Genomic DNA, 27,906 nt, shown 5'->3' with positions numbered 1-27,906 from the left:
ATAGGGAGCCATGGAGTCCGGGGTGAGTTTTTTGAGCAGTAGGGTAGAAGGGAACACAGAGAGAAGAGCAGATTAAGCAGTGGTTGAATGGAGAGGTGTAGACTGGAGGAGGGAGAAGGAGAGGAAGACTTGATCAAGAGAGATTCACCAGATGTGAGTCATCTGGCTATGGAGTGTGACTAGGCAGTGGCCCGCCAGGATGCTGATTCGGAACAAATGATGGGCATTTAACATTATTGGCATCTAAGATCTCCCACACCACAAAGCCCATAGTCTCCTGTGTAACTTTGTTCATAATACCTTTATCCTATGTCTGCTAAAGACATCTGTATGGTGGCGCTGATGGACTCCCAGCTCAAAATATGCGTCACGCTAACTGGAAGATTTATCTGGTGGCAGGTAAAACAGACTCTGTTCATTTTACATTTTACATGCAGAGTCTGTCCCTCTCTAACATTTTGAAGTGTAGGTACCTATCTGGGTTTTCAAATATTTTTCAGCAATGTCACCCAGCATTTTCATATGATGAGCACAATGGGAAAAGTATCAAAATGCCCAGTGCGAGATCCCAAACAATGTGGTAAGAACTTTGCAAACCACACGTCGAGTCCATGCGAGCAAGCAGGCAACAAGTAACTGACTGTTCCAAAAAGGTATGAAAACAGCCATAAAGAAGGATGTATGGTACAACTGTGCTTAATTATTTTTATTGAACAGCTAAATGTCATCAAGTCCTGCATTACAAATACCTGCAAGCCAGATATAAGAGTAAAACAGTTGCATCAGATACATGATAGGCTAACACAGTTGAATGCAAATGGTAAAGTTATGGAAATATATAATATTTATTACTTACCTAAATTTTGCCACATGCTGAAGATTTCACACCCCATTGTTACTCTCATATCGCCATACCTACAAACATAAAAAGTGGGTACATTTTCACAAATAATATTTTTAAAAATTATCTTCTTATACATAGCACTCCTATTATGTGACCATAAATACTTTTCAAGCAATGTGCTCTAAAACAACACCATTATATCGTGAATAAAAACTAACTAGCAGTTTCCTTCAACACCTTCCCAAGAATACATATATATATTTGGGCCGGGTCAGGGACTTGATGCTGTGTCCAAATGAAAGCGGGAACTTCTTGGTAAGCAGTAACGTTTACTTTATTCTTCTTAACAAACGACCATGTGCTTCCTCCGACATCCACTTTCAACCGTCTCACACTACGCACACCCATTCCACACCACGCACCATACAATGCACAACACACGCACTCACCATTCCAATCACCACTCACGTGGGAGGGGAGCACAGGTGAGAGCACTACACACACGCATTTCCCCAACAAAAAAAACAACTTAGAACAATATGATCAGAACTCAAAACAGGACCATAATTTACAGTGGTGTACACTAAAAGAAAAACCTTCAGTGTTCCTGCGAAATCTCATGGAAGAGTTCCTTGCACTATCCACACCAGAGGTTTCCTCATTCTTCCTCTCGACTCAACAGCTTGGTTGTCGTGACAACCTCTTGCTCATCTCTCGATTTGGCAACTCTCTCATCGACAATTCTGTTTGCCTCTGCTGCAACATCGACATCACACAAACCATTTCTATCACACACTTCACTGCCAAAGTCTTCACCACCCACACACATACCTTCCCATCTCCATCTACTTACTCGATCCATATTCCAAATGGAACCATCCTGTATCCTGACAGCATTGTGAAACACTTCCTTTACTCTAACAGGCCTGCAATAATTACACTCTCCCTTTCTCACCAACCTTCTCTTCCTTATCCTGACTAAATCACCAGGCACTATTCGACCCTGTATAAAACTGTCACCCCTTTCTTCACAGAAATTAGCACTTTGGTCTCTCCTGGGGCTCTGCTCGCGCCTCATCTTCCTCACATTCACCCAGACAGGATTCAAGGTTGTGTTGGGTTCTCTGCCTCTCATCAACAAAAATTGTGACTTTCCTGAGTCAGCCCGAACAGATGTCCTAATGCTCCATAAATTCTCTTGGGTTGGTATTTCTACCGACATGTTCATTTCTGATGGCCTGTTCCACAGCTTCAACAACAACTCTATAACACCTCTCCACAAGCCCATTGGTTTGTGGGTGAAAGTAAGAAGAAAATGTCCACTCAATGCCAACCGACCTAGCATACCTTGCCATCTTGCTACTCCTTATCTGTACACTATTGTCACTAATGACCGTTTTCGGGTAACCCTCTCTCCTGAACACATTCTCCAAGAAGTTTATGACATCAGATGCATCTACCGTGCATACCATTTTGATCTCCATTCATTTGGAATAATAATCAACCATGACAATCAAACACCCAGATTGCTATATGGGCCTACAATGTCAATTCCAAGTTGCTGCCATGGCTCATCTGGCTGTCGCATACTCTCCGGTTCAGACGTTCGCACCCTACAACTCTTATCCAAGTTTTGACAAGGCCAACAACATATAAAAAACCTCTCAACTTTGAGGTCCACACCAGGCCACCAATACTTGGACCGAACATTCCGTTTGGTGCCTGTTGATCCTGGATGTCCCTGTTGTGCCCTCTCAATCAGGCCTTCTCTCAGACTCTGGGGTGGAATCAACTTGTCACCTCTCACCAACAAATCATCTTCAATGGAACACTCATCTCAAACCTCCCAAAAACGGAAGACATGCCTCGTCCAACACACTTTTATTAGGCCAACCTCTCACTGTATAATCCATGACCTTGCATAACACCACATCCCCCTGCAACTCTTGAATCAACCGTTCTCTAGGAATAACCTCCAAACCTACAGCAACTACCTCTGAATCATCAATTTGAAATCTTCCCCCCAACTTCAGGGGTAACCTCAAAAGAAAGTCAGTCACCTTATTCCTATTACCAGGTATGTACTTGACTTCAAAATGGTAATCCTGTAACCTCAAACTTAGCCACGCAAGCCTGGGCGTCGCCTTACACATTCCTCGTACAGACAGAACCTTAACAAAGGGTTTGTGATCGGTGCATATAGTAAACCTACTGCCCCACACATACTTCCTAAAATAGTTTACTGCCCAGACAAAAGTCAATAACTCCCTTTCGATCTCCGAATAGCTACTCTCTGTAAGGGAGGCTTGGTATCACAAGTACGACACTGACACAAAAGGTAGACTTTGTAAAACCTTTATTAAAGTTTCAATGGGGTTGGTGAAACTCCTACTTTGCCCTATAGCTAAAATGGGAGTAGTCTCGACCATCATATAATAAACAAACCAGTCTTAGTTGAGTCCGTCAAATCAAAATGGCCTATACTAACAAAAACCTAAAGCCTGCCCTATATTTTATACAAAAATTGTGAAAAGGAGAATATGAATGCAAAGTAAAGTCAGTGTTCAAATATAAAGAATAAATGTGGCTGAGTCCGCTCTCCTCCAAACGTTGGACAGCATGGAATAATGGGGTCCCCGTAGGCAAGATAACACACTCTGGCTCAGGCTCTTAACACAAAGGCAGTTCAAGACATGGATTGAGGCCCGCCTGGCCTTCTACGTTAAAGTATTACTTTCCAATTTTCAAAACACAGTTCACCAAAAGTTCTAATCGGTCCCCCTCTGTCGGGCTCAGACCTCTCAAAGCAAAACAAAACACTTGCAGGAGTTTCCTTCCCCAAGCATTTTACATATTCTTTAGGGGTTGACTTTGCCTAACTTATTAAACCTTCAGTTTCCCTCCGTCGGTCTCGGACAGTTTCCTGTTGTCGAACACTTTCGAATGTGCGTGGCTTTTTTCGACAGACCTCCGCAGGACCACTTTGACTTTCCAACTTTCAATCCACACTCCTATATCATCTGTCCCAGTGCTTCGTGGTCTGGGTAGTTCACTGTTTTATGCCCCAAAGTTCAACGTTCACCTTTTTACCCTCCCCTTTTCTCTGGGTCAATTTCAATCACCTTGCTTTTACAGTTCATTTACTTTATCGCTACAAACTTTTCACCTTTCACTGACACTTTCGAGTGGGCTACTTCCTTTCACCGGACTACTCCATTACTTAGTATTGCTGACCTTACAGCTATTGTTATTTAAATGTTCAATTGCAGGTCTGCCTTCCTTTGCGTCTCATCCACACTTCGGCAGCCTTCAGTTATGCAATATAATGTTTCACTTCAATCTTTCTTTAGCACACACTGGTCTCTCAAGTTGCTCGCCAACTCACTGCCTGTGAGCGTTTCTTTCTTGTTTTTACTGCATATCGGTTTACGAGTCAAGGTTAGTACCACAGGCTTGGCCTCACCTCCCCAACTCTGCCGTTCACCCGGGAGGGTCGCTGGCATCCTTGAAACACAATGCAGCCTTATTGTTTGAGATTCGGCCTTCTCCACGTGTCTTTCGCAGCCTTTTGGAGGCAACAACCTCCTGCAGGGAACTCTTGGGGTTCTCCACCCGTGGCTATCGTCCCTCAGTCTGTTGCCCTACTCCAGTAGGTTTGCCTTCACTCTGGAAGGTCTGCTGTTCCACCTTTTATCAGTGTAAGAAGAGCTTATTGGCATCCGATGTAACCAAATGCCTGACTTTGCCTGACCCAATTAGCAGGACATGTCCAATACGATGTGTAAGAATTAGCCCAGTGTTTGTGTAGAAAGTGGGGGTGGGGGGAGTTGGGACATCGTAGGATCCTAGGAAATAGGAAGGATCATTGATAAAGAAGAGGGAAATATTGCATCTCGCCGCCGGCTGCCTCACCCCCACTCCCCGAAGACCCCTCACCCAGGTGATCCTCCTGCACTGGTCCACCCCCAGGGTCTGGATCCAAAGGCAATGGCTGTGCCCTGGCCTCCTGAGAGAGAGATCCCTGGGGACTAGCAGGTGACACACCCTTTGGTTTCTCACATCTCCACCTTGATTATGGCTTTGGAAGCATGGCAAATAATTCTCTAGTGGCCGTCTTCCATCACCTGCGACAACACTGCCCCAAGTCCAATGCCAATTGCATCCACAGTGATCTTAGTCTCTCTACCAATCACGAACCTACACAGATTTAACGATTCACACAAACTATTCTTTATGCACTAAGCAGATTTCGCACAATCGTCACTCAACTCAAATTTCACCTCCTTCTTGAGGAATCTTCTTATCAGCTCTGTCAAGTTAGCAACGTTCCGCACAAACTTATTATAATATTTGCATAGTCCCAAGAATGATCTGAGCTCCTCCTTATTCTTGGCCCTTATAGCATCCTCCTTAGGTTCATATCATCTACCACTCACTACATGGCCCAAATACTACCTCAGGCTCCTTAAACATGCATTTACTCCTTTCCACTTTCAGGCCTTTCAACCTGCATCACGCAAGCCTTTCAGCATGCTCATGTTCTCACTTTCCAAATATGATGATGTTGTACTGGTAGACCAAAGTCCCCTTTAAACCCTTCAGTACTTGGGTCACTGCCCTCTGAAAAACCGCATGTGCAGATGCTAGCCCAAAAGGCATTCTTCTGTAGCGGTAAAGTCTGAAAGGTGCGAGAAAGGCTGTCAAGTTTCTACAGTCTTCTGTGAGGTTGATTTGGTGGTATGCGTTAGACACGTCTAGCGTTGTGAAGAGATCTGCCCCTTCAATGCAATTCAACAACTCAAAAATTATAGGAAGTGGATACTTGTCCACCAAAATGTTCTTGTTTAAGTCTGAGATGAAGCAAATTCCCAACTTTCCATTCTCTTTTATTGCGACAATAGGGCTCACCCATTGAGATGACTCAATGCTTTCAATGATCCCTTCACTCTCAAGTCTATTCAGCTCTTGTTCAAGACTCTCCATCAAATGCAAAAGGAATCGGTCTTGCTTTGGAATGCACACTGGTACTGCTCCGGGTTTCTATATCATTCTATGAACGGAATTCTTTAGTAGCCCCAACTCGTGATGAAACACATCATCAGCACCTCCTTTAGAATCTTCCTCCACAATTGAATTGCTGCTCTTTACAATTAGTACAGGTTTGTCTTGACATGGATCCAGTCTAATCCTCAACGCAGCCTGATCCTTCCATCATAGGACATTAACACCTTTCCTTGCTATCTAAATCTTCACCTCTGCTCGACGATTTTTAAATTGTACCATGCTCTTGATCCAACCAGTGATATGAATCTTCGAAACTTCGAATCTGTCTGGATTCCTTATGTCAGATCGATGAACCTTTGCACTTAAACCTTGGCCTTTCAGTTTCTCCCATGTCCCAACTGTTATGATAGCGTATGGAGAACAACTGTCAACCATCACCGAAAACGTACAATTCTCGATCATTATGTCACATCTGGGACACTTCAATTCTCCATTAGCTGGTTTACGATCACTGCTCGCTCCACTTCTGAGTCCAAGTCATCCTGTACCAAGGACACTTTTTTATTTCTACAAACCACAGCAAAATGTCCCCTCATTCAGCATATTGATGGCAGGATGCATCCTTGAATTTGCACAATGGCTCATTTTGCCACACCTGAAGCATCTATCTTTATCTCTGCCTTCATTCCTGAATGCAGGTTTCTTCATTCCCCTCTTGACTTCTTTGCGATCCTGTTCCTTTGATCTCACGTTTTTGTCATTTGGAATAGCTTCACCACCATCCGCTTTGTCTTTCTTGCTCCTTAATACATTTACAAGAGGTTGTTCAGGGAACTCCTTTTCCGATTGACCTCTGGTTTGTGCTTGACGAACTTCAATTTTCTTATTCTTGATCTCCTTCAAGCAGAGATGTGTGTGCTCAACTATTTTAGCTAGCCATAGCTTCTGATAGCAAAGGATTTCCTACCATCCACAAACGATCTTGAATCAGGGGGTCCTTGGTGTGGATGATGATTTGATCCTTGATCAGCTCTTCCAATGCGATATCTGCCCCAAATCGACACATGTAAGCAAGCTTCTTGAGGGCTAACACATACTCCTCCACTTATTCATAATCCTTCCGAGAACTTTTACTTTATTCTTCTTAACCAACACTGTGCTCCCATCCGACATCCACTCTCAACAGTCTCACACTACACACACACATTCCACAACACACCCACTCACCATTCCAATCACCACTCACGTGGGAGGGAACACAGGTGAGAACACTACACTGACTCTGTTGGGGGGTGAGGGAGGGTTTGGCGGGAACAAGGATGCCTCCCAACCTGGGGTTGGCAGCATACAAGAGCATATGCCAGGGCCAATCCTACCTCATAGGTAAGGTGAGTGAGATGGGAGGGCCCCAGTCATGGGCCTCCTCCTGGTGGCTGGAATATCTGTGAACTAGGTACCACTAGAGGCCAAAGCGTTAAAGCATCATCCAACCCGTAAAACTACTGAGAAAAGTCCTCCACCTCCGGAGAGTACATGGGTGCCAAAGGAACAGGGACACCTTTTCCATCACATAATTTCCCCATTATTGAGTTAAACTTGGTTCTGAAAATTAGCTCATAGTCCAGTGCGGTGTTGGCACAGAGAGGCGCCAAAGTCAAGACATCTGCTATTCAAAGGCAGAGGCAAGTGGCACAGAAGACGAGAAGATTCCACAACTGTGGGCGGACCAAGCCAGCCTCAAAACACACATTGGGCACTGGCTCCACTACTAGTGACTAGGCCGAAACCACCAGCACCGGGGGCCTTTTCAAAGACATCCATCATCTTACACTTGAACTCTTCTTACTGCTACCGAGTGGAGGATCATATGGGGAATGGTACCATTTGCTTGGCAAGTAGTGATTCCAAAGTAGCTTCCTCCCAGGAGCTGGAATGAAGATGATTGCCACTTACAAGAGTCACTGGGGGAGTGGAACCCACTGCAGTGTTTCTTGTGTTTTTGATTCATCTTTGAGAATGGGACTCTGGCAGTTACTTCTGAATAACATGGGATGTCTTGGCAGGGTGACAAATTCTCTTGCCTAGCTCTGGGAACATGTAGTTGGGTGACCAAGGGGACAGAGTGGCTGCTGGAGGTACATGAAGATGGGCCTGGGATGCTATGGGGAGGATTCCTTGGTCCCCCAAAGTTAGTCCCACTACAAGTTAGGGGACAGTCGCATAAGGCCACTTAAGGGTGCTGTCACTTTAAGAGGCACCGCACCTGTGCCTGAATGGTCAGAACAAGAGGGGATAATTCATACCATGCTCACCCCATTCCCAAAGGGAAGTGCTTTGTATGTTTCTGAGGCACACGATTCTGTAATCACTGCCCCTTTAAGAGAATTGAACACTGTGAATGAGGAAAATATATTACAAAGAAAATAAATCTTGTTGATGTGGATATCAAACGCCTACTCAGAAATTTGAGTCACATTAAATGTGTCTATTGCGCTCACTCGGTTAGCCCGTTCCCACATCAAAGCACTTTACCTTTTCCTATGGTGCACCCACAAAGAGCACGTACAGACATCAGAGACACAATGGATTCTCCTCTGACACTCACACAGGGAGTGCACTGTATGTCCTACTGCAGCGTGCGTTTGTTTCCCGATGGCCTGAGCCCAAACCATGCAAACAAGAAAGCAGTGCCGAAGTAAAAAATGAGTTCCCTAGTTTTATCTTCATATGGAACACCAAGGGGGAGCAGGAGGAGATTGTGTCTGTCTATGGAAGGGAAGAGAAAATCAAAATGATGACAACCTTTTAAAGATTAGGCCGAGCTTCAAAGTCTCTAGGCACACATAGGAAAACCAATTAGGCTCCGGCAATCAGAGCCCCACACAGCAATTGAGCTAGTGGCCTTCTGAAAGTACTGTACTGTGTCGAGGACCTGAAAACAATCAAACTGTGGTCATTCAGCACAGCAGGCTTCATTTACACCACCAATGATGCCACATATGGAGTCATGGGTGTCAATGGTGAGAAGTGGAGACAGCGCAAAGCCACAGTGGATCGGGAGGGATCTAGTTGAGAGCTCGTATAGGATGCCTGCATTGAAAGAGAATTCTCACGGTTCCTTATTGAAATTTAACGTTACTGGTGATATATATGAAAGGATGTCGTCAATTCTGGTGTTCCATTAACATTAGCATGTATTCTGCACCCCTTTATACTTCAGTGAAAATTTAGTTAATAAAAATGACAAGGTATCTTTTAAAAAACAAGAGCATTCTGAGCAATGTGCATATTTGTTTAAAAAATTAGTTTTTTGATTTAGTAGAACCAGGGTATGGGGCTGTACAGATCTCAGGTTTGACAGGTTGATCAAGTACAGTGTCTATACAGCCAGCCCCACTAGCCCACTCCTCACCTGATGAATCTGTTGGAGACGCAGTAGATTCGTCTGTAGAACTTTCCTTCTTCTTTTCTCTCCAGGTGGTTCTTGTGGACTTGGTTTCGATCTTGCTCTTGGATTTGAAGAGAGACGGACGGGCTTGCCTAGAGTCCACTTTGCCAAAGAGGCTATGTGCCCAGCAGTGGGGACTCCAGGAAGCCCACCCCAAACCAGGGAAAAACTGGATGAAAAAACCCTGGTAGATCTTGATATGGATGGTAGCTGATGCAGTCCGTAGAGAAATCCAGTAAGAGTGAAGGCGAGAGTAGGATTGCCTACAAGTACCAGAATGCACTGGTTGTTGTCGTAGTAGGCAGTTGCTTGTTGTCCGGGTAGAGGTCCAGCAGGCGTGCGGTTAACACGCGGAGATAATGGAACACAAGGAAAGGACCATGTGCCAGGAACACACGGCTCCAACGGCAGATACCGCTCACAGAAAACAATGAAAGCTGGGGAACCGCCCAACGTGGGAGAGAGTACAGCAGTAGCAGGAAGGGCTGAGAGAGAGGCAAACAGGTTACGGCGACAGATGCCGCGCAAGCGGAGAGGTAAGTAGTCCAGAACGGAAGGAGGCAAGGAGCCGTTCGAGTGGGAAGCAAAACCCACAAGCAAACGACAAACAAGGTAAGCAGAAACCAGGGAGGGAACACAAGAGGGAGCGTAAGCAAACTTGCTCGCGGGTACAAAGTAAGGAAGTTGCAACGCACAGGTGCTTCTCATCTGCTGGTCTTTAAGGCGGCTAATACTGGAAGACTAGAACGCGCTGTGCGTTGCATGGAATAAATCAGTCCTTCTTCCATATCGACCATCTCCTCCATACTTTCCATGGGCGATATGTGACAGTATGACCCCTTCTCAGTAGACACCCTCCTGGTTTTCCCGGGTGCAGTCGATGGATCTTCTGAATGAGACGAGGTGCTGATATATGTCTAATAGGTTCCCAAGAGCCCTCAGGCATTGGGTACCCCTTCCATAGTACCAGATACTGCAAGGTGCCATTCTTGTACCTGGAATCAAGGAGTGTGGAGATTTTGTATTCCTTGGTTCTTTCTTTCTGCTGGAATCCGATTGTCTTTTTTATTTTTATTTTGTGTAAGTCCTCTGTGTATTCTTTCAGTAATGAGGTGTGAAACACCGGATGGATTCTTTGTAGTTTGGCTGGCAGAGCCAAGCGAAAGGCTACCGGATTAATTTTAGCCATGATCCGGAAGGGTCCAATGTAACGGGGAGAGAACTTGCCTCGGTGTATCCACCTGGGTAGATATTTGGTTGACAACCATACTTTGGTACCAATTTCCCTTTCAGGGTTGGATTGTCTCTTGAGATCCGCCCACCTTTTGCTCTTATGAAGTGCCATCTTAAGGTTGGCTCGTGTCTTCCTGTGAAGGTCTTGCAGAGTATTCATGAGCAGATCAACGGAGGGTACATTAGAAGAATTCTGACCAAACAGAGGTATGTGTCTGGGGTGGAATCCATAGGTGCATGAGAAGGGACTCATGCATGTAGAGGAATGTCTGGTGGTGTTGTAGGAAAATTCTGCAATGCGCAGAAGCTGATACCAATCACTTAGTTCTTGATCACAAAAACACCTGATGTACTGTTCTAAAGTGGCATTGAGCCGTTCGGTTTGTCCGTTGCTTTCCAGATGAAACCCAGACGAAAGGGATCTTTTTATTCCTAGAGATTTGCATAGAACAGTCCAAAACTTTGATGTGAATTGTGAGCCGCGATCTGATACTATGGTCTGGGGTAGTCCGTGTAATCTGACCACGTCTCTCAAAAACACCTCTGCAGTAATGCCTGCTGTGGGTAACCCTTTTAAGGGTGAGAAATGAGCCAGTTTGCTGAATGAATCGACCGTGACCATGATGGCTGAATATCCATTAGAAACGGGTAAGTCTACAATGAAATCAGTGGAGATGTGTTGCCACGGACCTTCTGGAGGGGTTTCCTGCTGTAGAAGACCCAGGGGTTTGCAATATGCGTATTTACTCTGGGCAAATACAGGACATGAGGCGACATAGTTCCTGACATCTTTGGCCATCGTGGGCCACCAGAATTGTCTAGAAACCAATTCTAACGTGGCATTTTGTCAGTTGTGTCCTGCTAATCGTACGTCATGACACCAGGCCATTGCTTGTTCTTGTAAGTCGGTCGTAGGCAGAAACAACAAACCTTCTTTGAATAACAGTTCTCCCCTTTGAGTCTTACTCTTGTTTAGAGGGTCCTTTTCCTTGCTCTGGGCGGATTGTACTTGTTGCAGAAAAGTGTTAAGGGTATTAACAAACAGCTTCCCTGCTAAAAGGATCTCCTGACCCTGATAACCTCCAAAGTCTCCTTGACTACGTGAGAGAGCATCAGCAAGAGGATTGTCCTTTCCTGGTAAGTATGTCAGAACAAAGTCGAACTGAGAGAAAAAATAGGCCCATCTGGCATGTCTGGAATTCCGGCATTCCATCTTCTGGAGTACCTTTAGATTTTGGTAATTAGTACGAATCTGAAAAGAATGAATTTTTCCTTGTAATAGATGTCTCCATTCTTCGCATGCTTGCCTAATAGCCAGGAGTTCTCTTTCCAAGACAGTAATTTCGTTCACTTGGGCTAAGCGTACGAGAGTAGTAGGCGATGGGGTGTTCCAATCCATCCTCCTTTCTTTGCAGTAGTGCTGCCCCAATTGCACCGCCTGAAGCATCGGTTTCCACAATGGAAGGTAAGGACTGGTCTGGTTGTCTCAATATGGGAGCAGTCACAATAGCTGTCTTGAGTCTTTGGAAAGCTTGTTTTGTCGTTAGGTCCCAAACAAATTTAACACCCTTCTTTAAGAGATTAGGAATGGGCAAGATGATTTCTGAAAAGTTGGGTATACATTTTCGGTAAAAGTTGGCATGACCTAAGAATCTCTGTATGTCCTTCACTAATGTGGGTACTGGCCATTGAGTTATTGCTTGTGTTTTGGAGGGGTCCATTTGCACGCTGTCTGCTGAGAGTATAAACCCTCAGTAAGGTACAGTTGTAGCTTCAAAGACACACTTCTCGGGTTTTGCCAACAGACTGTTCATTCTAAACCTGTGTAGTACCTCCTGAACATGTTTGCGGTGTTCTTCCAGAGTGTTGGAAAAAACGAATAGATCATCCAAATATACTACAACTGAAGAATATAGGACATCTGCAAATATTTTGTCCATAAACCGTTGGAACTGAGACGGTGCGTTCACTAAACCAAAGGGCATGACTCTGTACTCGTAATGTACAAGAGGTGTTCTAAAAGCCGTCTACCATTTGTCTCCTTCACGGATTCTCAGAAGATGATACGCTCCCCTAAGATCTAATTTGGTGAAAACCCGGGCTCCTTGGACAGCCTCTATAATGTCTTTCATCAATGGCATGGGATACCGGTCTTTTATGGTTAGACTGTTAAGTCCTCGGTAATCGATACATGGTGTTAGTTCGGTCATCCCCTTCTTTGAAATAAAGAAAAGGGATGCCCCTGCCGATGAGGAGGATTCACGGATGAGTCCGTTTTTTAGATTTGTGGCTAAGTATTCCTTGAGGGCCTCCTTTTCAGGTAGTGACAAAGGGAACATTCTTCCAAACGGTACTTCTGCGTCTGGAACCAGTTCGATCTTGCAATCCTCCTTTCGGTGAGGTTGAAGATTCTGTGGCTGAGTGTCTAAAAACACATCAGTATACTCTTGGTATTGGACAGGTACCAAGCTGAACCTGTTTATGGATCTGTGTACCATTGTTTGTACTTTCGGCTTTGCAGGTTCTGGAATCAAACAATGTTGACCGCAGTAATGGGATTGAAATTCAACCAAGTTCCGACACCAGTCTATGCTTGGGTTGTGTCTTCGAAGCCATGGTATGCCCAAGATAATAGGAAAATGTGCTGCTCTTATCAGATCAAAGGATAGATATTCATGGTGATTGGACATCTGAACCTTTAATTCCTGTGTCTCTTGACTGATGGGTCCGGAGGTTAACGGGGTACCATCAACGCCTTCAACTGGGATAGGTCGTATCTTGGAGCGTCTTGGAATCTGATGCTCCATGGCCCACTTATCGTCCACAAAGTTACCAGCTGCCCCACAATCCAACATGGCTAGACATTCAACAGGGTTTACAATGTTCCAGTCAATAAGAATCTTGATCACCATTAGACTGTTGCTGTCAATTACAGCGGGTTGAGCCAATGCACAGGGATTCATTTTACTTTCCCCTTCCTTTTCCCTGTTCAAGGTCGGGGTCTTTTGTTTCCCTGTCTTCTGGGAGGTACCTCGGGACAGTCCCGTAACAAATGAGTATTGGAGCCCTAGTACATGCACAGCCCGAGATCTTTACGTCTCTTTCGTTCGCATGCAGTAAGTGGTCCTCTTGCTGTTCCTATCTGCATAGGTTCTTCAGTTGGTGTCTTTTCAGGTGTTGGGGGTAGGCTAGGTAGGGCAGAAAAAGAATGGGCACTAGTTCCTGGAAAGACGCAGGCCTAGCCACTCTAGCCAATTCGTCTTTTAAGTCTTCGTGCAGACCACGACGGAAAATGGCCTGTTGAGCAGTCTCCGGCCATCCGGCTTCGGTTGCTACTTTCTGAAAGTTGGTGACATATGTTTGTAGGTCCAAGGTTCCGTGATGTATGTCCAGTAGATTCTCAAAAGTTGAATAGAAGACTTCGGGTCTTTCGAATCTTGTTTTCAAATGTGTTACAAAGGTGCCATAGTTGTTTAAGGCTGGATCTGTAGCGGTCACCACGGGAGTTGCCCAGGACAGGGCGTTACCTACCATATTGGAAATCAGAAATCCCACCTTAGTCCTGTCCAGCTCATAGGTTTTAGGGCGAAAGGTAAAATGTATTGTACAAGCATCGAGGAATTCCTTCACCTTTTTTGGGTTGCCATCAAATTTTCCGCAGGGTAGGGAAATAGGAGGTAGGTCTCCCTTGGTGTCTTCTCTCTGTTGAACTTGCTGTCTCAAAGTGGCGTTATCCGCTCAGAGGTTTTGCATTTCCAAAGTTAGAGCCTGTATGGCATTGGCCATTTCCTGATATTGTTTGAGGCTAGCCATTCTTTTAAGGCATTGCAATCTCTCAGGTTTGACAGGTTGACCAAGTACAGTGTCTATACACTAGCCCCACTAGCCCACTCCTCACCCGATGAATCTGTTGGAGACGCAGTAGATTCGTCTGTAGAACTTTCCTTCTTCTTTTCTCTCCAGGTGGTTCTTGTGGACTTGGTTTCGATCTTGCTCTTGGATTTCAAGAGAGAAGGACGGGCTCGCCTAGAGTCCACTTTGCCAAAGAGGCTATGTGCCCGGCAGCGGAGTCTCCAGGGAGCCCACCCCAAACCAGGGAAAAACTGGATGAAAAAACCCTGGTAGATCTTGATATGGATGGTAGCTAATGCAGTCCATAGAGAAATCCAGTAAGAGTGAAGGCGAGAGTAGGATTGCCTACAAGTACCAGAATGCACTGGTTGTTGTCGTAGTAGGCGGTTGCTTGTTGTCCGGGGAGAGGTCCAGCAGGCGTGCGGTTAACATGCAGAGATAATGGAACACAAGGAAAGGACCATGTGTCAGGAACACACGGCTACGACGGTAGATACCGCTCACAGAAAACAATGAAAGCTGGGGAACCGCCCAGTGCGGGAGAGAGTACAGCAGTAGCAGGAAGGGCTGAGAGAGAGGCAAACAGGTTACAGCGACAGACGCCGCGTAAGCGGAGAGGTAAGTAGTCCAGAACGGAAGGAGGCAAGGAGCCGTTTGAGTGGGAAGCAAAACCCACAAGCAAACGACAAACAAGGTAAGCAGAAACCGGGGAGGGAACACAAGAGGGAGCGTAAGCAAACTTACTCGCGGGTACAAAGTAAGGAAGTTGCAACGCACAGGTGCTTCTCATCTGCTGGTCTTTAAGGCGGCTAATACTGGAAGACTAGAACGCGCTGTGCGTTGCATGGAATAAATCAGTCCTTCTTCCATATCGACCATCTCCTCCATACTTTCCATGGGCGATATGTGACAACAGATGACTCAGGACTCTGTTTTATCATTTTGGTTACTTTGATTTAGGTACACACGTTTAAACTGGTCTTCTTCCGAAGATGAGCTTCTCTGCTTCTTCTTGGTTTAGTCCTGATCCTAAGTTCAGATCCTGCAAGATGATAAAATGCCCTAGTATACTCCTCTGATACGTCTGCTTCTCGCTCTGACTGTTGGAGGAAAAAGACACATCATTACCATCAGTCCATCTTTTATGGTCCTCCTTTCTCGGTTCAGCTTTCCTATTGGCTGGTCCAGAGCCCTCCCTTCTTCCTCTATCCTGGCATTCGATCTAGCCTGTCCCACCTCTTCCCTGCTGAGCAGTGCTGCTGTTCCCCATGGGCCCTGATGCCAGTGAAGCTGTGTATCCCTTAATGCAGGAAGGCAGTTGGGGAGGGGTCTTTGTGTTGAAACTGCCACATTTCTGCTACCCTGTGCTGCCACTCGTTGGCCGATGGGAGATTTCTGGGGTGGGAGTCGGCTCCTGCGGCTGAGACCACTCTTGCTCTGATCGGGTAAGGATTGCTCTCTTGGTCTTTCCATCGGCAGGCTGTATCCACCTTGCTGTGTTTTCCCCCGAAGCGACCTATCATTTCACATCATCAGCGCAGAGACCGCTGGGGTTTACGATGCCATATCGCAGCCTTCTCATTTGACTCCTTTGGCAGAGGCATTCCTCAGAGCTTCCTGTGCCGTGTATTGTTGATGTACCTCCTCACACCGGTAAACAACACAATACAACTCACAGCAAATCCCATCACTCCTTTAGTTGCACTCACCTATTTCTTTCCTTGAAGGTATACTTTCAAAATGGGGAAGGCACCACCCATTTTCCCCAGGTGTCATTCCAACCCTCCTGTGCCCTCTTCAGCTGCTATAAACCATTCTGTTCCCGGCAAGGATTTATTTTGTTGAGCTGTTTTGCTTACTTCACTTTCAGTAAAAGTCGTTCTTACCTCTTCGTATTATATATTTTTAATAATTTTTGCTGCTTTATTTTTACTATGTACCCAAGTACAGGTGGAGACTTTGTGGCCGACATGAGACATGCGCTGGTAATAGAAGAAACCCCAAAAGAAAAGACATGGGTGATCGAGGATGATGTGACCAAAGACATTTGTGGAGGTAAATGCAAGGTCATTGAAAATGTCCTTGGTGTGAATCTTATTATAGTCACTGGGGTAAAATGTGTTATAGCCATTACGATCAGCCTTAAGTTGCCACAGATAATGTTGATGCTGATATAAGGTTTTATATAGTACTTCGTGTATCGATCTTAAAAGGATGACGGGTCCAATTTGTTTTGAAGGTGATCAGGTATTGGAATTTCTGCCCATGTTAGATGGGAGAGCTTAACCTGTGGGCTATCCACCCGCGCATCTCATAATTGTAAGGAATGGTCAAAAAGGGAGGGCAGAGTACTAACAAAAGGACTAAGTCACCGTCCAGAAACAAACTTCTGCATTTTGGTTAGATTTATTTACAATACATCAACATGCAGGTGTCGATACCGTGATCTGAACTTACTGGAATCGTCATGCAGTGAGTGAACAATGCCTTGGCTCTCGAAGTCCTATAGATGGCGCAGAGATGTTTTCACTTTACCCCATCTGTTTAAGTCTTTGGGACTTCGAAAGCTAATGCATTCTTCCACCTCTGCATAACATTTCCAGTTAGTCCAATAGAAGGTAGCAAAACCTGCGTTTTGTGAAATTTAAAAACGGGTCTAACACGGAACTACATTTTTCTTTGCATTACGTTACATTAAAATAATTACTTGGCACGACCAAGGCCAGCACAAACATTGTAAGTTTAACATGTTTTAACTGGAACAAGCTAGGGACAATTACATTGAAGTTTAGAAAACAGTTTCTAGCAAGATAATGGCTATCAAATGAGAAGACAACTGAAAAACGACCTGTTCTATCAGTTGCAAGCAGCAAAAGAAGATGACATGAAAAAAGGAGGCAGGCGGTGGACGGGGCAAGAACCAAAGCAATGGAAGAAAATAAAATACAAACGGCAAAGGGAGGTGAGATAGTATTATTTTATGGATCATGTGTTTTGAAAACATAGGCTGCAAGCTGACCTCGGAAAAGGAGACTAGACGGGTATGCTAAAAGGCAGTCGGTAGTTGTTCCAAACAAATGCTTTTCTTGTTTAATTTCCGAGTATAATTAGGCAGTAGATCAAGTGAAATGGTCACCTGGTCAAGGACGGAAATTCCTGGAATATTAGGAGAATACCGCGCCTTATTTTGGTATTTAACGACAATGATTGGAAAATGGAGTGAGGACCTGAGAATAGGATTAAAATACTGGAATATGGTGTGAGTATGTGAGGACGCTACCTAGAAAAGAAATGGGAGTAACTGGCATATCATGGCAATACCTGGCATATCATGGCAAAGCCCTAGATTTCATTGGGGTGCACGGCACTTCACAGCAGAACTTGGTACATAGCGAAAGTGCACGGGCATTAAATGGCAAAACCTTCATAAATAACTAGACCACTGGGCTTTTCATCTAATTAGAACTAAAAATAGTGCCTGGTTTTTGATTGCCATGTTGCTCCTTCTTTCACATGTAGAATATGTTACAGCCAGTTGTGGGGGGAGAGATTACCATCAAATAATGAAAAACTCAGGGTGCTAATCAAATAAATAGCTGATCTTTCCTTCTGTACAGATCAGTGCTTGTCTATAATTCATGGAATAAAGACGTCACATACTATGTAAGTACATGTATGCATGGGATTTATAAAGCTCATACCTAGCTCAGAAGCAACAGCGTCCTGCACATAAGGGATGGTACCCAGGGAGCTTACAAGGAGGGTATGGGAGAAGTAAAGGAGCTGGGGTGGGTAGTGGGAATGGTAGGGGAGGGGCAGGACCATAGCAGGAGAGGTAGGGTTGGATGGAGCGATCAACAATTGTCGAGAAAAGTAAATAATGCAGGGAACCAATACTTAGGTTCTGGGGGTGGAGAAAGGTTACAGGAAGAAGATTGGGGCATGAGTAGGTTGGCATGAGGCAGCACAGCAATACCCACTTAAGGGAACGAAGTCATAAGAGAGACCCTAAAGTGCCCACAGAAATGGAAGCCCCACAATTCAATACCCCCAAAACCAAATGGCACAGGTGCATAACGACATAAGAACAGAGCGCACAGAAAACAGTACTTACCTGAGTAGGAGAGCGAGCAGAGAGGCTAAAGGCTGGAGTTTCCAGCTGGTTGCTTAGTGGCGGAGTTCTGTCCTCTTGTGACATCACACAGAACCTGGTCAATGTTGCTGCTGAGCTTGAACACAATTAAAGACATCCATTGTGCCAACCCCTGGACATCGCCTTCAAAATGCCAGGGCAGCCAGAGAGAAGTTCTAAGAAGCTCTCGCGTTATTCTAGAGCGGGGTAGTTGGATCAGACCTGGCGGGACGTGGTCGAGCATTTCTGCTCCAAGTGCTGAACTTAGCAGGGATCTGCAAGGCGCTTATCTGAAAGAACGGCGGGTCAAGTCATAGGATAGTTATGAAATTAAGTCTTGAGGGAACTCCTGCTTGGATAAGGGTTCTCAAAACTGAAGCCATGATTCATGAGCTCTTTTCTTCTACATAGTATTAGCCTTAATTGGGCAGATTAACATGGTTTTTAATAAAGACGATAGGAGCTGCTGCTTTGGGTTGAGTGTGAAGCCAAGGAATAGTACATGTGTACGACCAAAGTGACTCTTGTTCTCCTAGTTCCCCCCTTTCGTTCAGTCAGGATATTTCTAGACTGCTGTGTGGGTCTTGTATGCCATGGGTTTAATACTAGATATGGCTACCATGGGTTTTGACAGCACGAGAGCTGTGGTGAACTGGTGTAAGACAAGGGGTTCAGTCCTGCTGGTAACTGAGAGGGAGCTAAGGGTGGTTTTGGTCATTGAGCACAGCTTTTCATCTAGGTAGCCACACTACTGGTATTTCCTTTCATCCTGAATAAGACTACTTCCGGGACACTGTGGCTGCCTGCCAAACCTGAGGCCATGCCACTATGACGACCGGGAGGTGTATGGGCGCTTGATGATTAGGAAGGACAGCAGTGTTGCAAATGTTGAGACATACTCCTTAATCCACTGGTTGTGCTATATGGGCAGCACAGCATTAACCACTGACATAGGGAGGCATACCGCCTCTAGATAGCAGTTTACATGGTGGATCCCTAGAGACCCACCTCCTCCTATCACAGGGTAATACAATGTCACTGTTACAGGCGTCATACAGTCCTTGATGCTTAGGCTGGACCAAAGACTTAACCACAGCAGAGCACAGTTTTTTCGATCGGACTTCCACCACTATTATAGCACCAAATTACTATCCAAATGGCAGAAGCCAGACTGTAATGTTGTGTACTTATATAGCGCCTCGTACCCCTCCAGCTTCTAAGCGCTGTACTAAAAGGTGTTATTATTACTACTCTATTATGAATTCAACTTGATTAATGAACCTCAGAACGATGAATGGCTAAGTCAGTCCTCCGCAGGATTTGAACTTGTGAAGTGCAGGCTGCCTTCATATCGCAGACCAATGCTTTTCTCCTGTAGCTATCCACCCTACACTTTATATAATGTCATATACCATTTATACTGCGCCAGTTTCCACCGAAGTGCTGAGGTTTGTCCAGAGTACCTATTGTGCCTGGGGTAATCAGACTTGGATCTGTGACAGTGAAAAGAGGGGTGTGAAAGGCGAAAAGAAAGGAGGGAAAAGAAGGAGCAGATAACCGACACGGGGCAATCGAGATTGGGAAAAATGTTAGGGATCGCAATCAGGGAATGGGGAAGGTGGAGTATTATACGATTAAAAAAAAGAAAAAGAATCATCAAAAAACCCTAAAAAGCACACATTTAAAAAGGTTAACAGAAATTTAAAAGGAGTGAAAAACATTCAATCCAAAATTAATAATCCCCCAAAAAATTATTCCAAAAGCACTGCATAAAAATTTAAAAAATGAAATTATTCAGAACAAACAATTTTAGAAGTATTAACTGAGAAAGATGTTTTATACATGAAATTAGGATATGGAACCCTCTTGAGCAAACAGATTGTCTGGGCTCGGACTGGCCTGCAAGGCAATAGGGCAATGCCCGACATGCTAGCGTGGGCCAGCTGTGTGTTCTAGACTGGGCCAGTCTGACCAATTCCTTCACTGTGCAGCTTATAGGACTGGCCAGTGTCACTGAATAAATGTTCTAAAATTCACAACTGCAACGCTGCCAACAAGCCCCTCCTTGGGTGCTACTCAAACAGTCCGTCACCAAAAGAACGAATGCCATTTGAATGAGTGAACCACCTTCACTTCGGTAACCAAGCCAATGTTATACCCCTGTCTTACCCTCTGTCATTGAGGGCACAATCCTCGTTTGTGGGGATATCTCGTTTTCAGTTCAAAGTTTTATTTTCAAATAAACATAAATATAACAACAATTGAATAGATGATATCGACAAAAGACTTAAAAGCATCTGGTACATATTAACAAGCACAATAACATATGGATCAAATCAGTACCAAGGTCATTTCAAAAAGGTAAGAAATAAAGGAGGAAAAGAAAGAAGAGAGAAAAAGAAAATAGAGCAAAGATTAAAGAACCTAAATATAATTATACTCTCAAGCATTGTTATTGGTCCATAAAGCAGAAGAGACATGGTACATTAACACAAAAACCATTGAATGTCCGTCGATATATATACAACGCAGAATCTCAGACGCGCCACATGCCCTAGTGACGAGAGTTGCACAAACCAATCTGCCCAAGACCTCACACATGACATTACATATGCCTTGGCTAAAAAAGCTATACATCTGTCAAGAAACGGAATGCCGTGGAATGTGCACCTCCCTTTGAGTTTTATTGTACTGCAAATAGATGTTACAATTACTCAATTCACCAGAGCAATGGTGGAAGGATGGAAAGTGGTCGATCACAAACTGTCCCATAAGAAAATAATTTGCACAATAATTTAACCAAATAAAAAGTGTGCACAATATCGTCCGTCTATTAAATATGTTGCATATAATATATCAATGCATGTCTCATATTCCATTAAGAAAACAATGCGAGACCTCGAGCTCTGTCTTATACCCCAAATCTTCTCCTAAAAATAGACAGAGCCTGCTGAGGAAAACTCGCTACCTCCCTTGCTCTCCTCACCCACACTGCAGCCGGGATAAACACCTGTATACTGTATATGTTAACCTAGTCGGTATGTGTCACTCTTTATCTGCACCCCCCTCTGTAATCCCAACTCGATAGTTTGACCTGCCACTGCCGAGGGGCATCCTGGGATTTCAAGCTAGCAGAAGGCCTGCAGGACACAAGAAATCACTACAGACCAAGGAACAATCCCCTACTTAGACATTATCCCGGGAAGTATAAACATTACCATAACGGGCCCAACAGGCTGGGGGAGGCAAGCTTACATGTATACTTACTTTTCCAAAACTTTTTTCTTTTTGGTCGGCGTGAACGTCTCCAACTGCAAGCAGGACTGATTGATGAATATCACAGCTAGATAAAAGTAGGAGTCCCAGATCTGTCAAATAAATAAATACAATACATTTGGTGTGCTGTGCATTTCCTACGCTGCAATGGGAGTTAGTGCCACATACAGTTCTAGGGATTCTTTAGATGTCAATGAACGTGAATGCTCACTCGTTCCTCGGTCCATGTAGAACCTGGCTAGAAGGGTGCCCTATAAACAATGGCTGGAGTTAAAGGCCACACTTTCACAGTACAACTGCCAGTACAGGTGAGGCGCCATACATGCGCAGAAAGGAGCTCCTGCTACACAAGAGGGTGAAGGGGGAGGCACGGCCATCCAAAACATGCCAGAATCATCTTCACACACAATGTAGCAAGACCCTACGCCTAGGGCATTATCTTACCACACAGAATCACACATCACGTGTCTTTGGTTTCTATTAATGAGACTGTAGCTAATGCATTGCACACACATTTACCAGGCAAATACGCAAACGATTTAGGAAGGGCAAACTTTGCACATGACAAGTGATCGCCATTTACAAAATATGTCTACAGAGTCAAATGAGAGCAGCAATTCGCAGCATTGAAACATACCTTATAATCAAAGCTGTCATTTAAAAAGTTTTTCCGGAGGGCATCCGAAAGATACAAGACGGTGGTAATGATGACACTAGAGAAAAGAAAATATTTATAGTTTTATTATGCTGAAAACGTTCTTAGTTCTCTCATGTTTTATCATGCAGAAGAGACAAAAAAATGCCATGAAACATTGCAATCCAAATTTAAGCTAAGTAGGGTCGGTAAAAGGGCGGTCCTCACCATAGCTAGTTAACTATAAAGGCCCAAAATCCAAAAGCACTAGTGAGAAACTTAATTAGGTTTGTGAACCTGACGTAATCACCAGCTGTAAAGAGTTGGGCGGTATCCCGGAAGTATTCCTGCCAGAATCCCGCCCGCGCTAATAGCGCTACCACCACCCGGTCAGGCACAGCTGGCGCCAGATCACAGGTTTGCCGGAACAGTCTTTCCCCAATGGGCCCAAATCGGGAATTCCCCATTGGACCCAATGGGGAATTATCGGCGCGATTGCTGTTGGCAGTATTACCACGCTGTCATAGAGCCTAAAATCAGCAAATTCCCGGCTGATTTCCCCCTAGCTCAGAGCTGGGAGAAAATACTGCCAAACCCGTGGATTGGCAGACCCTTAAATGCGCCGGTAATTGCGTTACCGCCGCATTTAAGGGTCACCTCCCAACTCGTGATGACCCCGAATGTCTTTGCACTGGCTCACAGTTGTTGCATCGCTGTAGCTATGCTGATAGTGCAGCTCTCCTGGGCGACGGTTGGCATGACGCCATAGCTGAGCATGCCTAGAGAGACATTTGCTTAGAGTTACTCAAGATTAAGACTAATGACAGTAAATACAATCAATACATGGATCCATGAATAAAAGTGAAAGCAAAACATGCCCCCATGCAATTAATAACACTTGGAGCACACCCCATTAATGTCACTGCCCGTACCCCTTACTATTTCTCATTCTAGTGCACATTGTAGATAATCCGGATCCCGTTTGGCTTTGGAAACACTTGTTCATGATGGGCCATTTGGGGCATGCACCTGTGATGGACTGAGAAGAGCAGGGCCAAGGTTACTGCCACCTATATGACTATTAAATCTGTAAGGACCCGAATGGACAACGGGATCGCGCATAAGCGATCAGAAGTCGTCATGGGCTTGGAGGTCCAATGCCCCTCGGGAGAGATCGGCACACCGGAAATAACACTGACTTTATAACCAGAAAAGGAAACTGAAGAGGGACTGTTTGTGAATTAATGGGCTCAGTTTTGGCGGGAGGCAAGATGATTGTGCTGGAAGTCCTAAGTAGCTTCTCAAAGGTGCTCGAAATTTCAATTGGGTCAGGTGACCTGTGGCCTATAAAGTTAATGGCACTCAATTGCAGGTCAGGTTAGAGCAGTCAATCACACTAGATTGTGGGTTGCTGTTTTCTTTGGCTTGCAAGACAAAGAATAAACCTGCCTCTTGTTTATCATCACGCCAAATTGATGCGAGTGCGATTTCTCTGTCAATTTGTTTCTGTAACTTGCATGCTCTCACACAATATGGGAGCAATGCCGAACATGCTGGCTGCCTTCTCTAGAACGCCCTAGTGCACATCAAACTAAGAGGTAAGCAGTGTAAGTGGTGCGCTTACATGAGCAGCTCATGAGAGCCAAGCATTTTGCACTGAACAAGACGCAGATGTGTTTCATTGGCATGCTAATATTGGTAAGAAATGCTGGCTAGTGTCACAGATAAATCAAGAATTACTCCAAGTCTCAGAGACGTTTCAAGGGTTTTTATTGAAATCGTAAAGGGCCTTAGGGCCGTTTCTCACTTTTTCATCTTGTTTAGCACCTCATTCCTAACCCAGGCATCCCTTACCCCAGGTTCGAAGATACAGAAACAGTTGCCATAGTGACTACTGTACTCCTAGACCATGGCCACCTTTCGTCCATACTGATGGGGAATCCATCCCGCTGGGACTTGATCAGAGCCTTTAAAAAAAGAAATTGCATCTGCTTTAAATTTGTTGAACGTGAGCGTGTGCCTGGTTGTATCTGCTCAGGTTGTCTCCTCCCACCGCCCTTGCCCTTCAGTCCTTGACCCCTCTTTGGCTACTACTAACTTATGGATTTGCGGGGTCCGGAGTAGTTGTCGCACAAAGGAAAGGGGACCATAGACTAGAGCACAGTAGGACAGGAGGTAATACAGTGAGTGACTGTTTCTCAGTGTTACGTCCCGTCTCCTTTCCTTCATACTGACGGGAGATTTCACAGCAGGAATAGTTTCCTGGGGACAGGGCAACCCTAACTGCGTGGCAAAGGGGTTGCCAAGGACAGCCTGCCCAAAGCTGGCAACACCCCTTGAACTGGCATCCAGACAATATAGCTTACAAAAAGCGGATGGTGAAGACTGAAGGCACTGACCTTATACACGTGTCCCACTAATAGAAAGAATAATGATAATAATAAAAAAAGCACCCCGTCAGGGAATGAGACCAAGAGAACATTTTGCAAGGATAACAAAGTTTATATAATATAGAAAAAGGCCGCCAGCAAAGAACTCTGCTGCCCGAGAGCGTTCTGCCAAAAATTACACGGGCAGCACATTATGAAAGACAACCGCATCATTGATGACGAGTTAGACTAAGACAGAAGTCGTGTTGCTGGTTGGTGGGGGGCCTATAGATTGGCCTGCTCTATACGAGATGCCAGGCACTAATTGGTTGTTGCTTTCCAGTCGATCTTGGTGCACGTGGGTCCGCTGGGCTCATCTCTGCGGTGAAGGTCAGTTCAAGCGAGCAAAACATTTCTAACTAATCCAAGCTAAACAACAAGAACTGGTTAATTATACAGAAAGACAGATACCTGAACGATGCATGCAAGGGGGGTCCTTTGAGGAGAGGGCATAATATATTGACATGCCAACGTCCACATTCAGGGCTTCATTGATACCGCAATCCCTGCACCCACGTGTCTCTCCTGGGGGGGCTTCATCTACCGAATATCATCCCTGGTGCCTCATCATACGAACAGATGTATGTTGTTTTCGACAGAATATATTGCTGACCAGGATTATGTCTATGGTGGGTGTTCTGGAATGGCCGACGCGAGGGGTTGAATGTTTATCAGCATGAAAGGGATTTGGGGGTTAGGACTGGTGGGCTTTGGCTTGGCGGGGTGGGGGATGAGGGGACACAGGCAGTTTAGTGGAGATAGATGGGCTTTTCTGCTGGGCCTGTCTCTGTCTCACGCTCTACGCAGAGCACACAATGATACTAGGTATTTCCAACATTTGAACGGACGGTGAATGGATGGACTTCCGTGGGAACAAGGCTTGTGTGTGTATGTGTGTGGATGGCTTGGTCCCTCTGTGAGAGAGGCCGGGGGTGTGAGTGCCACATCCTCACAGAGTGGCGGTTTTTGGGCCTTGTATAAGATGGCATCTAGGCTTTGTGCAAAATGGAGTCCCATAGGTTATGTTATTTGCCTGCTTCATTATGTTATAGGGCTCTTAGCCTTACAGTGGAGGTGGGGGCTTCTCCTCCCTTGGCTTCAATGGAGTCTATTCTCGTTGGCGGGGGCTAGGGAGGTGGGATAGGACATCTCATTCCCAACAAGACGATGCGGCAGCCCTGCTAATACACTCCGGCGGATGTTGGCACTAATGGCATGAGCATGTCTGCCTTAAGGAGGCTCATGCTTCTGCATGGGATAGCAATGACTGATACAAGAGACTAGCCACAGGCTATTGTGGCCTTAGAGGCCTGCGAGTCAGGGTGCTGAGAGCCAAAGGAAACAAAAAGGGCATCTGATTTCTTGAACTGCTTTGTGAGATGGAATAAAATTTAAATGCTCTCCTGACATCGAGCGGAGAGCAAAGCCAGCTGGAGAGTGTGGATTTTGAAAAAAGTGGGGAGTACCGCTTCCTCTTTAATGTGGAACGAGGACACAACCTTAGGAAGTAAGGATGCGTGCAAAAGACAACCTTCTCCTTATAGAAGACTGTGTAGGTCTCAGAAGCAGATAGGGCCTGGATTTCGAATAAGTCATTTCTCCTTGAATGGATTTCATTCTCCTACAGATTCCTCATCTTGATAGACTCCCGATGCAGTAACAACAATATGAGGCAGGCTGGAAGCTTTACACCAAAAAACTTTGCAACAGTGCCCTACCAAAGTGGGCATGTCTGCCTCAGTCAAATCCATTCTATAGCGCTATACGGGTGTGACAGGAGGCCCATGTAGCAGCCTGGCAAATGTCTCTAACCGGTACACCCGCTGCAAGGCTGAAGAGGCAGCCACACCTGTAGTAGACTGAGCCTGGAGACCCAGGAGAACTTCCTTCGATGCCCTCTAAACATTCTGAAATTCACAGAACGATCCAACAAAAGATGTTCTGCTTAGTCACTGCTCGACCCAATCTTGAATGTGAGACAGCAGCAAACAGCTGGTCATCCTGCTAGAAAGAAGCTATCCTGGCCAGATAGAAACATGATGCCCTCTTTGGGCCCAGCCTAATGAATCTCTCCTCTTCCTTGAATGACTAAGGTGGCAGAAAGAAAACCGGTCTCTCCATAGTCTGGGAAAGTGGAAATCCCAACACCATTTTTATATTATTCCCCGCAGGGATTCCAATTACTTTGGTGGTTTCGTCCCCTGACCATGGCCTTTCGCTGCCCCTAAACCTGTGCTGGGGCGTGAGAACCTTTTCTGACCTTCCCTGGCTTGGTGCCACAACACCCTTATCACAAAGGGTGTATATCGTTGAAAAACCATCCCCCTCGATCTGAAGGAAAAAGATTGTTTTGCAGGTTGTTGGACTGCCAATCTTAGGGATTTCGCTGCAATCTTAGAGTCCTTTAATCTCATCCCGAGACTTGTTGGCCTCCAGTCTGAAGAGATGCTCTCAATCGAAAGCCATTTTGAGGAGCTCTGACTGCACATTCAGTGAGAAGTCAGAGCCTAGAAGATAAAAAGCTCTTCGAAGTACCGTCAATATCCCCATCGACATTCCAACGCAATCCTCTGAGTCATGAGTCAAAGCCAGCCTCAATGGCTTGGCATGCCGTCTCCTTACCATCGTTGATGATATCTAGGAAGCAGTCTCTCACTTCACATTCTGGTAGGTGGACGGCTGATTTTGGTATCACCTTCTAGAGAATGTGGGAGTACTTTGCAAATAGCATGAGGTATTGATCACTTTTCAGGGCCATACTAATGGACGCGAAAAACTTTTTTTTGCAAGGGCGTTTTTCTTCAACTACCCATCTGCAGGAAGACTCATCATCAAGGGATTCTAATTGACGGTTGCGGCCTGGACCACCAGCCTTTCGGGGGTCAGGTGCATGGAGAAGAAAGGTAGATGACCTCTCGCTGGTTTGTATTTTTTGGTAAGCTCACTGTTGACCATCGGTAAAATATCCTTGAACGACTTGATGGGGTGCAGAGGGTGGCGACCACCTTCTGGCACTAGGCATTCGGGTGCAAGTATGGTGAAGGCCGCTGCACG

At 45.2% G+C, this 27,906-nt stretch overlaps 1 protein-coding gene across 4 annotated transcripts in view; it reads right to left on the bottom strand.

The window, feature by feature from the left end:
* DOCK4 (dedicator of cytokinesis 4) overlaps positions 1–27,906 on the bottom strand; it is a 2,129,281-nt gene that overhangs the window by 718,427 nt on the left and 1,382,948 nt on the right. For all 4 annotated transcript variants that reach the window (XM_069627915.1, XM_069627916.1, XM_069627917.1 and 1 more), the window contains exons 28-30: positions 22,427–22,502; positions 21,781–21,881; positions 857–915 (exon numbers count right to left, since the gene is read on the bottom strand). In XM_069627915.1, the coding sequence (XP_069484016.1) occupies positions 857–915; positions 21,781–21,881; positions 22,427–22,502 (236 nt within the window). The remainder of the gene's footprint in view (positions 1–856; positions 916–21,780; positions 21,882–22,426; positions 22,503–27,906) is intronic.

Source organism: Ambystoma mexicanum, chromosome 12, assembly GCF_040938575.1.
Source record: "Ambystoma mexicanum isolate Mex_15411 chromosome 12, UKY_AmexF1_1, whole genome shotgun sequence".
In the NCBI taxonomy this organism is placed as follows: Eukaryota; Metazoa; Chordata; class Amphibia; order Caudata; family Ambystomatidae; genus Ambystoma; species Ambystoma mexicanum.
Note: the sequence above shows the minus strand (reverse complement) of the source record. Positions and strands in the feature narration are given on the sequence as shown.